The sequence below is a fragment of the Canis lupus genome, chromosome 25, assembly GCF_003254725.2.
Source record: "Canis lupus dingo isolate Sandy chromosome 25, ASM325472v2, whole genome shotgun sequence".
NCBI classification, from domain to species: Eukaryota; Metazoa; Chordata; class Mammalia; order Carnivora; family Canidae; genus Canis; species Canis lupus.
The window spans coordinates 12,445,236-12,455,877 of NC_064267.1; the positions used below are offsets into that span (position 1 = coordinate 12,445,236).

General features: G+C 37.9%; 1 protein-coding gene across 8 annotated transcripts in view; it reads left to right on the top strand.

Annotated features, from left to right (window-relative positions):
* The window catches only part of USP12 (ubiquitin specific peptidase 12), a 145,832-nt gene extending 135,566 nt beyond the window's left edge, over nucleotides 1-10,266 (top strand). For all 8 annotated transcript variants that reach the window (XM_049100979.1, XM_025462642.3, XM_035715950.2 and 5 more), the window contains 3 exons: nucleotides 1,938-2,135; nucleotides 5,723-5,801; nucleotides 7,078-10,266. In XM_049100979.1, the coding sequence (XP_048956936.1) occupies nucleotides 1,938-2,135; nucleotides 5,723-5,801; nucleotides 7,078-7,179 (379 nt within the window). In that variant the 3' untranslated portion in view covers nucleotides 7,180-10,266. The remainder of the gene's footprint in view (nucleotides 1-1,937; nucleotides 2,136-5,722; nucleotides 5,802-7,077) is intronic.
* The last annotated feature ends 376 nt before the right edge of the window (nucleotides 10,267-10,642 follow it).

Consider the following 10,642-nt stretch of genomic DNA (forward strand, 5'->3'; position numbering starts at 1 on the left):
TTGAAATGGAATCTACTCTTGGTGAGGATGCTGTGAAGATTGTTGCAGTGACAACAAAGGATTTAGGATATTACATCAACCTAGCTGATAAAACAGCGGCAGGGTTTGAAAGATGGACTCTCAGGTTGAAAGAAGTTCTGTGGGTGAAATGCTCTTGAACAGCATCCCATGCTACAAAGAAATTGTTCATGAAAGGAAGAGAGGGTCAAGATGGCAAGCTTGATTGTTGTCTTTTAAGAAATTGCTGCAGCCACCCCAGCCTTTAGCAGCTACCACCCTGATGAGTCAACAGTCATCAACAGTGAACCAAGATCCTCTTCTTCAGCAAAAAGATTATGACTTGTTAAAGGATTAGATGGTGGTTTACTTTTTCTTTAGCAATGAGATAGTTTTAAATTAAGGTATCTGCATTGTTTTTCTAGACATAATGCTTTTGCACATTTATTAGTTACAGTATAGCGTAATCTAACTTTTGTATGTCCTGGAAAACCAAAAATTTCATTTCACTGGCCTTATTGTGATATTTACTGTAGTGGTCTGGAACTGAACCCACAATATCTTTGATATGCCTATATCTAGGATTTTCCCAGTTTTTCACAATATAAAATAACTCTAGATGTGATTTTTTTTTTCCAGAAATCTTGCATTTGAGATGATATATTTCAGTTCTGGAAGTGGAATTACTGAGGCAAAGGCCATAAAGAATCCTTACTGCTAGATTTCTTAATAGGAATGATTATCTGCTTATGCTTATTCTTGCTAATGTTTTTCAAAGGCCAGGGTAGAATAGTAAATGTTTCTGGAAAAATAAGCTGCCCACCACATTTAAGATTTATGGGATGCAGATTTAGTGTAGTGCTATAGAATGGTTCTTGTTTTCACTTCATTAGAGGCAATGGCTTAATAAATTTCATCTTTTAATTATGAAAAGTGTTTTGCTTCATTGAACACATAGAGAATTCGGTTCCACAACATTTGTCAAGTATCTGTCATGTGCCAGGCATGTTGCTTGATAGAGAAATAAAGTGACAAAAAAAAAAAAAAAAAAAAAAAAAGGTTTCTACCTGCCAAGATCTCAGATCCTAGAAGAGAAAGACTCATAATCTAAATATTTTATGGTGTCATAAACTGTGTATACACACACACACACACATACAGCGATTCTGTGAAGTGCTGATGGGGAAGTTATTTATGCCAGGGATTACAACATTTGAGCTGAACCTTCAGAAGAATAAACTCTTTAGGAAAGTAGGAGCAGAGAAGTCATGTCAGGGAGAAATGGCATTTAAGGGTACAATAAAGATTATTTAGAATGTGGAGGATAACCAGTTGTTTTATAGTTAAAGACTTATCTCCTAAATTTGCAAATTATTTAACTCTCTTTCTAGAATACATGTAGTCATTATTCTGAATATGGAGTTATTTCTTATCTCTGCCAAACACCGTTCGTGGAATGGTCTTTAATGCTTTTCTCATTGTGCCCCATTCTCCAGCCATTATGAATTATATAGACTGATAGAACAAATGGCTTTCAGTCTCACATCCAAAGAAGTTAAGCAGCTGCAAGGAATTGGTTTTCCTCCACTCATCATTGGTATCGTATGCAGTTAGTCTTATCCTTAGGGATCTGTATTCCAGAATAAGGATTTCTTAACAAAAAACTGATGCCAGTCTGTCTATTTTGAAGCCATATGGAGTGCAAAGTCAGATTATGTCGTTTGGTGGTGATGGGCAGAGTGGGTAGTCTTAAGATGTTTAGAATGTTGCTTCGCCAATAGAAAAATAATTGGTAGAACTATGCAAAAGTGGGCAGTGCTGGGCTATTAAAAGCAACCGTTAAAACTGTTTGTTACTAGAGTCATAAAGTTCGATAGTTCTTTTAAGGACGTGGTATGAATGCCTTTCATGAAATTTTGTTTCCATGTTTATTTGAATAGGATGAAAGTTAAAAAACTGCCCATGATTCTAGCTCTGCACCTGAAGAGGTTTAAATACATGGATCAACTTCATCGATACACAAAACTGTCTTACCGGGTAGTTTTTCCTTTAGAACTTCGTCTGTTTAACACCTCTGGCGATGCAACCAATCCTGACAGAATGTACGACCTTGTTGCTGTGGTGGTTCACTGTGGAAGGTAACTGCATCCATGGGATGAGCCTGCGAGGCTCTCTGGCCGTTGGGGCAGGTGTTCGGGATCGTCCCGGGTGCTTCCAGGGCGGACCTTCGGGGTCTCCTTATCCTTCAGGGCTTCAGTATCAGGGTAACTTGATTGCAAAATGGGGTGTTTCAGATACAGTGTACTTATTTCCTCCTTAAGCTTTTATATATTGAAACATTATTGCCCAAATTTTATTTTTATTGTTCTATAAATAGTACTATAAAGGAACTTGAAGACCTCTTTGTTATTCTTTTTCTTTTCTTTTTTTCTTCTTTCTTTCCCTCTTGTTGGTAAAAATGATGCTGCCTAAATAGATTTTGCGAAATAAATTATTTCTGAGATTAATTGTTCATGGTTATGAAAACATTTAAGATGGCTTTGGAAATCATCTTTAAAGACACGTTTTTTTTTTTAAATTTTGTCAGTCAGTATATTTATTTCCTGATAGTTTAGTATGATATGTCATTCTGTGTATGTGGATTTATAAAATAGCTCAAAAAATTCTCAAAACTACAGGAGCATCACACAATCAAAATTTATATTTGGAACATGCAGTCTTCATTGATTGTTTAGAATTTCCTGTAATACTTTTTTTTTTTTAAAGATTTTATTCATGAGAGACAGAGAGAGAGAGAGGCAGAGACAGGCAGAGGGAGAAGCAGGCTCCATGCAGGCAGCCCAACATGGGACTCGATCCCGGGTCTCCAGGATCACACCCTGGGCTGAAGGTGGCGCTAAACTGCTGAGCCACCCAGGCTGCCTTCCTGTAATAATTTTAAAAGAGACACTCATTCTTTTCCCCATGGTTTGGGGAAGCTTGTACCAACAGCATGTTACAGCCAATGAAAAAAAAAAAAGTCCCTGACGTTCTCACCTTGAGCTGTCCCTCCCAGCTTTCTGTTCAGAACCTGTAAGGACACAGGAGGGTGGTCACCTTGCTGTAATTCCACTGTCCCTGTCAGGCCTACCTCCCAGTCTCCCATCCTCAGCAGTAATCTTCCTTTTCCATGTTTGGAACATTCTCTTTCTAAAGGAAGGGTAGAGACATCTGAATGGAGGAAACAGCCTTGGTGCAGTGATTGAACCCAGAGGTTTTAGAGTCCAAGAAACCTGGCTTTCAGTTCTGATCCTGCCATTTATGGCTGGTATGACTTCATACAGAATTCCCTGAGTGCCGGCTTTCACTTGTTTAAAAAGGAAACAATATTAATTAACGACCTTGCTGTGGTGTAGGTTTAAAGGGGGAATGCACATCACTTAGTTGCTGCTACGTTTGCATAACAATAACAACATCATCATGTTGCCCTTTCAGGTCCTCCCTTACTGTTCTTTAGCCTGTTCAAATTCGGGAACAGTGAGTAGTTTCTGTCTGCTTAGATTATGATAGAGTTTTGGAATTGCTCTACTCACGAGGCCATGAACTCTGAGATTCCTGATCACAACCAGAGCCCCCTGCCGCACTCCTTCTTCTCTCACTGTTATTCCCCCTGCCTTTTCCCCTTCCCCAGCCCTTTAAACCTCTATGGAGGATATCCTGGGTGGTCTTTTGTCCTGTCCAGCCCGGCTCCATTTTGTGCCAAGCCTCTGTGTTCACAGAACTGCTGGCTGCGCACTGCTAGCCATTACTTACTGCTTTGGGACTCTATTATATTTATCATTCTGTAGGTCTTTTTCCGTTATGAGAACAGACACTTCTTAAGACAGGAAATAATTTGTCCATTAACAAAAGATAAATAACATTTTCAGATCTTTCTTATTTTTTATTTATAAGATTTATTCATAGTTATATTTCATTTGCAAGGATAAAGGGTGTGCTTTGGCCACATCCTTCAACTCTGGAGGATGCTCATCATTATTAAGTCTGTGCCAGTCCAGCTTACATGTTCTCTCTCCTTAATGTCTAGGGCATAGTAGATTTCTAGCAGGTGCTTGCAGAATCATTAAGTATGATCCTTGCAGCCCATCTCAGGTCCCCTTGACTCCTCAGCCCTCTCCTTCCCACCTCCTCTCTTGCTGGATGAGATATGTCGGTTGCACGACCCTTGCAGCTCTACTCTTATATCCTATTTGGCCCTGTATTGTGTTTTTGGAGGGTTCTCTGCTGTAGTCACAGTGTTTTCAGGGCCGGGCATTGTTGGTATCTTTCTAATCCCCACAGCAACCAATACAGGAGGCATTCATATGTACTGAACCGAGTGTTTTTTCTGTTCAGGATGCAAATCCCTAATTCACAGCTTTCTTAGGTATAAATTTATTAGCTTCAGCCCTCCCTCATCTTATTATAGTTTCTGTAATTAACTTTTGTTTGTTGTTCAAACTACCTCTTTGCCAAAGGAGAATGCTTCCTACCCTTTGCAGTCTCATACCTACCAGCCCTCAGCCCACTTGTCTCCCTCTCCCTCAGGTGCTGTTCCTCAGCCTTTCTGGGATTTTTCTTCATGTTCACCAACTTACAAATTAAAAAAAAAAAAAAAAAAATTCTTAGAGGAACCCTATAGAAACAGGGAAAATATAAATACATATTTATAGCTTATTTTTTTAAGATTTGTTTTAGCATTAAAAGCCTTAAAGCATTAAAAGAAAGTTTTGAGGCATTTTCCTCTGTACTCTTGTTTTTGTCATTTTGTCACCTAAGGTACTCGTCTCACCTAGCAGGATCAGAGGAGCCTAGACAGACACAGGATGCTGCTTATTCTATTATCTGATGTTGCTACTTTTAAGATAATATTCACCATAAACCACAATTTGTATCAAAAATTACCTCAAATTCTATAATAATTACAACAGAAATATAACTTAATAAAGAATTATATAGAAGCTTTTATAATAAGTCATACATAAACTGGGAGAGATTAAAATCTTTGCCATGTCCTTTATAAAGCATTTTTTAGAAATAATCCTACTTGCATTTTTATGCATTTCTAGATTTCTTTATCGCAGAATTGTTTAAAATGAGATGCAGAGACAATTCAAATAATGTTGCTAAGATCGAGGTACTTAAAAATAGCACTGATAATCCTTATACAATGTCATTTATTTTTAAAGAAGTTTATGAAGGTCAAGCTTGATTTTAGAACTATAGATTTGATATCTGCTTTTTTAGGCATCGCATGTTCTTTCCTCAAGAGAAAAACTATGGCCAAGGGAATAAGACAGAAAAAAAAATTCTACATGCGTTATTCTATAGTTTAGCTTGGGGGGCTGTGGCCCCCTGTCATTCCCTCAAAATGCTAAAAAATAGATATATTTAAATTTTTCATAGAAACAAATTTGAAAACTATTTTAAAAATAATTATTACAGATACAACAAATAATTTGAATAGCATAGCTTTATATAAATAGAATGCTAGTTATATCTCAAAGTAGAGTAATAATTACTTGATTTTAAAATTGAATGCCAGTTCACAGCAATGTAGCTTGATATTTTGGGGAAGAATAGATAAAGGAGTATTTTTTGTCAGTTTCAGTTATTATCCTACTTTATAGAACATGAAGTTGAGGGCATAGAAGAATGGTATTAATAAACATTGTATAAAATTAACTTCTCTTTCTCTTTGTTTTAGTGGTCCCAATCGAGGTCATTATATTGCAATAGTTAAGAGTCATGAGTTTTGGTTGTTGTTTGATGACGACATTGTAGAAGTAAGTAGTTCCTGAATTTCTTATCTTTCTTCAAAGTTATGTGTGTATTTTACTCTTCTTTCTCCCAGCTTCTCATTCATATGACAGGTTACGAGTATGGGACAAATGTCGAGGTCTTCAGATTGCAGTCAGATTCCTACTGTCCCCAACAACCAATCCTCATGCTTGAATGGTCAGGTGACCTTAAAAATGCTTAGAATAAAACAAAAGCCCTCAACAAGAGAGCTAGTTTAAAACAATCTTTCATTGTTTAAAAAAAATTATTGAGCCATAATATACAGAAAGTACACAAATCTTAAGCAACACTTGAATTTTTTGTATGTGAATGCACGAACACACACACACACACACACACACACAGTAATCTCTCTCCAGATGAAGACTGAGTACATTTTCAACACTCTTTATTGAGCCCCACCACCCCCATCCTCTTCCTGGTCAATTCTCATGGCTTTCCTCCCCTCTGTCCACCATTCCCTGAACCCAGTATTTTGTTTTTGATCATTATGATTAATTTTACCTCTGAATATAAATGGACTTCTCCAGTATGACTTCTTTTGTATCTAGCTGTCCATTTTGGTTGCCTTGTAAGGATATAACAAGGTAGAAATGTGCCTTTTTGTCCCTTGCTATTACCGATAAAACTGCCTCGATCACTCAGATCTAAGTCTTTTGTTGGACACACACACACTCATTTTTATTGGGTGTACGTTAGGTAGGACCATACGAAATTGCCATTTAGCCATTTTTGTAGGTCACAAATGGTTGGGAATTGATGGTTTCATATAGTTCAGGTAATTCTATTACTGAGGAATAGAATTGTTAGATGAAAGGGTAGCTGTATGTTCAGCTTTAAAAGATAATGCTAAACATTTCCCCAGCGTCTCTGTCCCATTCTCCGTTTCTGCCAGCAGTATATGAGAGCCCTGTTTGCTTCAACATTGGTGAGAATGTGTGTGGACATGATCAGTCTTTTTAATTTAAGCCTTTCTTATTGTGCAGAGCTGTTTTATAAACAAATGAAGGGTCGCAGAAGGGGAGATGGATAAGGGGATTGGGTAATTGGGTGACGGGCACTAAGGAGGGCACATGAGATGAGCACTGGGTGTTACACTGTATGTTGGCAAATTAAATATGTGTGTGTGTGTGTGTGTGTGTAATTACCAAGAAAAAAGATAAGGAAAAAGCACAATTCTAAGAAATGTGGAAGATTTTACTGAACTAAAGCAGTTCCAGGAGCTCATTTCTGTACTAACGTTTCCATTTTACCTCACAGAAAATAGATGCACAAGCTATTGAAGAATTCTACGGGTTGACATCAGATATCTCAAAGAACTCTGAGTCTGGTTACATCCTTTTCTATCAGTCTCGGGACTGAGAGGGACCGTGATGAAGAGATACTTTCTGCCTCATTTCTTCTCTGGTTATTTTGGAAAGGATCAAGCACTGATTTTTCAAGAAAAGAGAAATGCAGGAAGCTCAGGGGGCAGTAGCACACTTTGCACACAATAAAGCAAAGACTGTGGATTAACACGCTCTTCCTATCATGGTAGTTGATTTATTTGCTCAGGTATCATGCTGTCTGCAGTTCCACACAACAAGGAAGTGAGATCAGAGATAGCAGCTCCTCTTGTAAAACAGCCTTCCAGTAATTGACATGCATTTCTCTTTGTTAATTGCACCAATAATGATTTGAACTCCTTGGGGGTGCAGTAGAAAGACTAGGAATCCGTGCTAGGTTGTATTAATCACTTAAGGAGAGGATTGCACACGCTGTGTAACTTTGCCCGTGTTGCAGATACACAGAAGGAGTATTTGGTGGTCTTTTCAAGCGTAAACCAGAACTACATTTGGGCCCAACACTTGGAGTTGCCTTCCTGATGTAAAAATTAATAGATAACTAGAATCCAGTGTCAGGAAGACAAATATGTTTTGCTTCTCTGAAGAAGCTTATAATAATATACAGTATATGTATATGTAGGGAACAATTGGTCAGAAGTGGCTTTTTGTTTCCCCAAGGGGAAAGACTGGCTTTGTAATTATAATTTTTTTCTTATTTATTTTACTTAAAACTGGTAGAGTCTAAGTATTGTGTGAAGTGCCCACGATTCTGTCAGTAAATTTGAGCATATTTTTATTAGTTTTTGTCAGTTTAACTAGTCCTTCTGTTTGTTTCTATTTTTAAGGTGAATTTTAAACTCTATTTTAAATCGTAGGATACCTTAAGAAAAATTGCAACAAGAGGAGGTAAATATTCTTTTTCAGGAGGAACTGATATCTCTGGCTAAACATTTGTCCTTTTTGTTATAGTTTATAAATCAATATTCAGCTTTAATTTCAGTATAATAAAAAGCTATCAAAAATTCCCTGTCACAGTTGGAACAATAAAAGAAGTTCTGGCTCAGTGGTGCACCAGTCTTTAGAATTCTTAAGTACTCTAACGTTTCAGGTTGAGGCCATGTTTGGAAACCTCGTGTCATAGCAGTTACGTTCTTTTCAAATGTCATTCTCTACCCTGGAAAGAAGTGATCTGTCAGAACCCGAGCAGCCTGTGTGGCTGCCACGAACCCGCCCAGGATCAAGTGTTGGTGACGCAGACCAGGAGCACACAGAGCAAGTCCTTTTCTCTCCCCCCACCCCTTCATCTTTACAGATCTTACTGGAAGAGTGTTCAGAAATTAAACCTGGCATTTGTTAAGACTTCCTTCTGTTGGGAGTTTTAAGAAGTAATATATGTGATGTAAAATGTACGTGAACCATTGCGGTTGACACTTTCCCACGCATCATCAGTAAGTTGTCAGACGGTGGCCCATTGTACCGTGCAGGAAATAGTTGAATATACATATTCAGAAGAGTGATCAGGCCTTGGATGTCCTTTAAGTCCTTTTAGGCAGTAACTTTTTTTTAATTGCTGTAATTTTCTAAACTTATTTTACTAACACTGTTGAATATGAAAAAAAAAAAAACGAAAAACTTTTTTGTCTGCTGCTATTTATTAACATTTATTATCTGTATCTTTTAGCTCAGGAAATGACTTCACCTATTCGTTCCATGAACTGATCTTTTAACAGGGTCACTTGGCTAATTGGGCTGTTGAAACAAGATGTGCTGGGAGAAAATTATGATGTATTTTGACAAGTTACTTTTTAAGATTAGAGTTGCTAAAGCCTTACGCTGGCTGGAGGGGGTTTATACAAATTATGGAGCCTGCCTGATGGCAACATTGCACAGAGAATCACGACGGAGAATGTGGGGAAGGTCACAGACGTGGAAGTGGATACATTTTTTATTTTGAGGGCTTAAACCAAATTGTCTTGGCACTCAAGGCTGTGTTTCCACAGCCTTTGGCACAGAGAAAGACGTAAAGTGAGGCTGAGTCCATTTGTGCTTGAGCCAGGCCACAGCATGGATAAGAAAGATAGATGAAGTCATTTGCATAGAGGTCCAGCATTGGAATACGGCGCCATGTTTCTACATTTTGCATTTTAAAAAACACAGTAAAAGGCAAGGTTACATTTCATATTAAAGCAAGCTCTAGCATTTTTATTGAGTTCCTTGGTAGTCACACACTGTTCACATCCACACGGTGTTTGATAGTATGATTTGTCAGGGGAGGGACTGTGGGGTGATAGTTCTCAATTTCCTTTTTACTGTTCGTTCAGCTGCATCTACATAAGATGTTTTGAAGCTTATCAGAAACTCAGTATACTTTAAAAACATAGGGTTAGGGTTGGGGGAAAAAAGTGCAGGTATTTAGTAAGAAAAGTGACCCATCTAGAAAGCATTGTGAGGTTGTGTGTTGGTTGACTGTGACGGAAATGAAGGGCGGGGTTAAGTTGTAAATGGTGGCTGATTGCTCTCTAACTATGTACATGTTTGTTGGGATGGCTGTCCCATATTTTGTATATTGGAATAAAAATTTCTATAAATTATCGTAACTGAAAGTAAATATTCTAAATTAAGTCTCACTGCTAAGTCGTATGGTTTCTGTCTTGGAAACTTTACCTTTAGAAGATTGCTTAAGACAGGGGCCATGAGACTTCAGGAGAAGGGGAGAAAGGAAATGTGTAATATATGGGTCTTGTTGCCTCTTAACCATCAGTATCGGGTTTTTTCTTTTTCTGTGATGGCAGTAGAAAGGCCTCACTTTCATAACATACTACTCTTGATACTTTCTTTAAGGATACTTTTCATTAAAGATTTCTCTCATGAGGTATTTAACTGGGAGCTGGGAGGCTAAGGCGTTCCGGTCCTGGCTCTTCAGTGAATTTAACTGTGTGACCTTGGGCAAGTCACTTAACCTCTCTGTGCTTCAGTCTCCCTATCTTGTAAAATGGGAGTAATACCTACCTCACAGGGTTGTTGTGGGGATTAATTAGATATAATGTCTGTAAAGCATCTAAGGTTCTTGAAGAAGGCGCTATATAAATATGAAATAATATCTATTAAAGTTGGTTTATTTGTGCTTGTGGGTTTTTAAGTGTGTTTTTTTCCTTTTGCCTCAAATGTCTTTGTGAATTAGAAGAAGAGTTGACCCATGAACAACACGGGTTTGAGCTGTGTGGGTCCACTTGTAAGCAGATTTTTTTTTTTTCTGATAAATACAGTATAGTACTGTGAGCATATTTTCTTCTAGGATTTTCTTAACATTTTCTTTTCTGTAGCTTTATTGTAAGAACATCAGCTATAAAACATACACAAAATGTGTGTTAATGATCTGTTTACGTTATCAGTAGGGCTTCTGGACAATAGGGGGCTATTCATATTTCCTTTTTGGGGGAGTCAGAAGTAAGATGAGGTTTCTTCCACTGCAAAGACACGGTGCCCCTCACCCCGGGGTT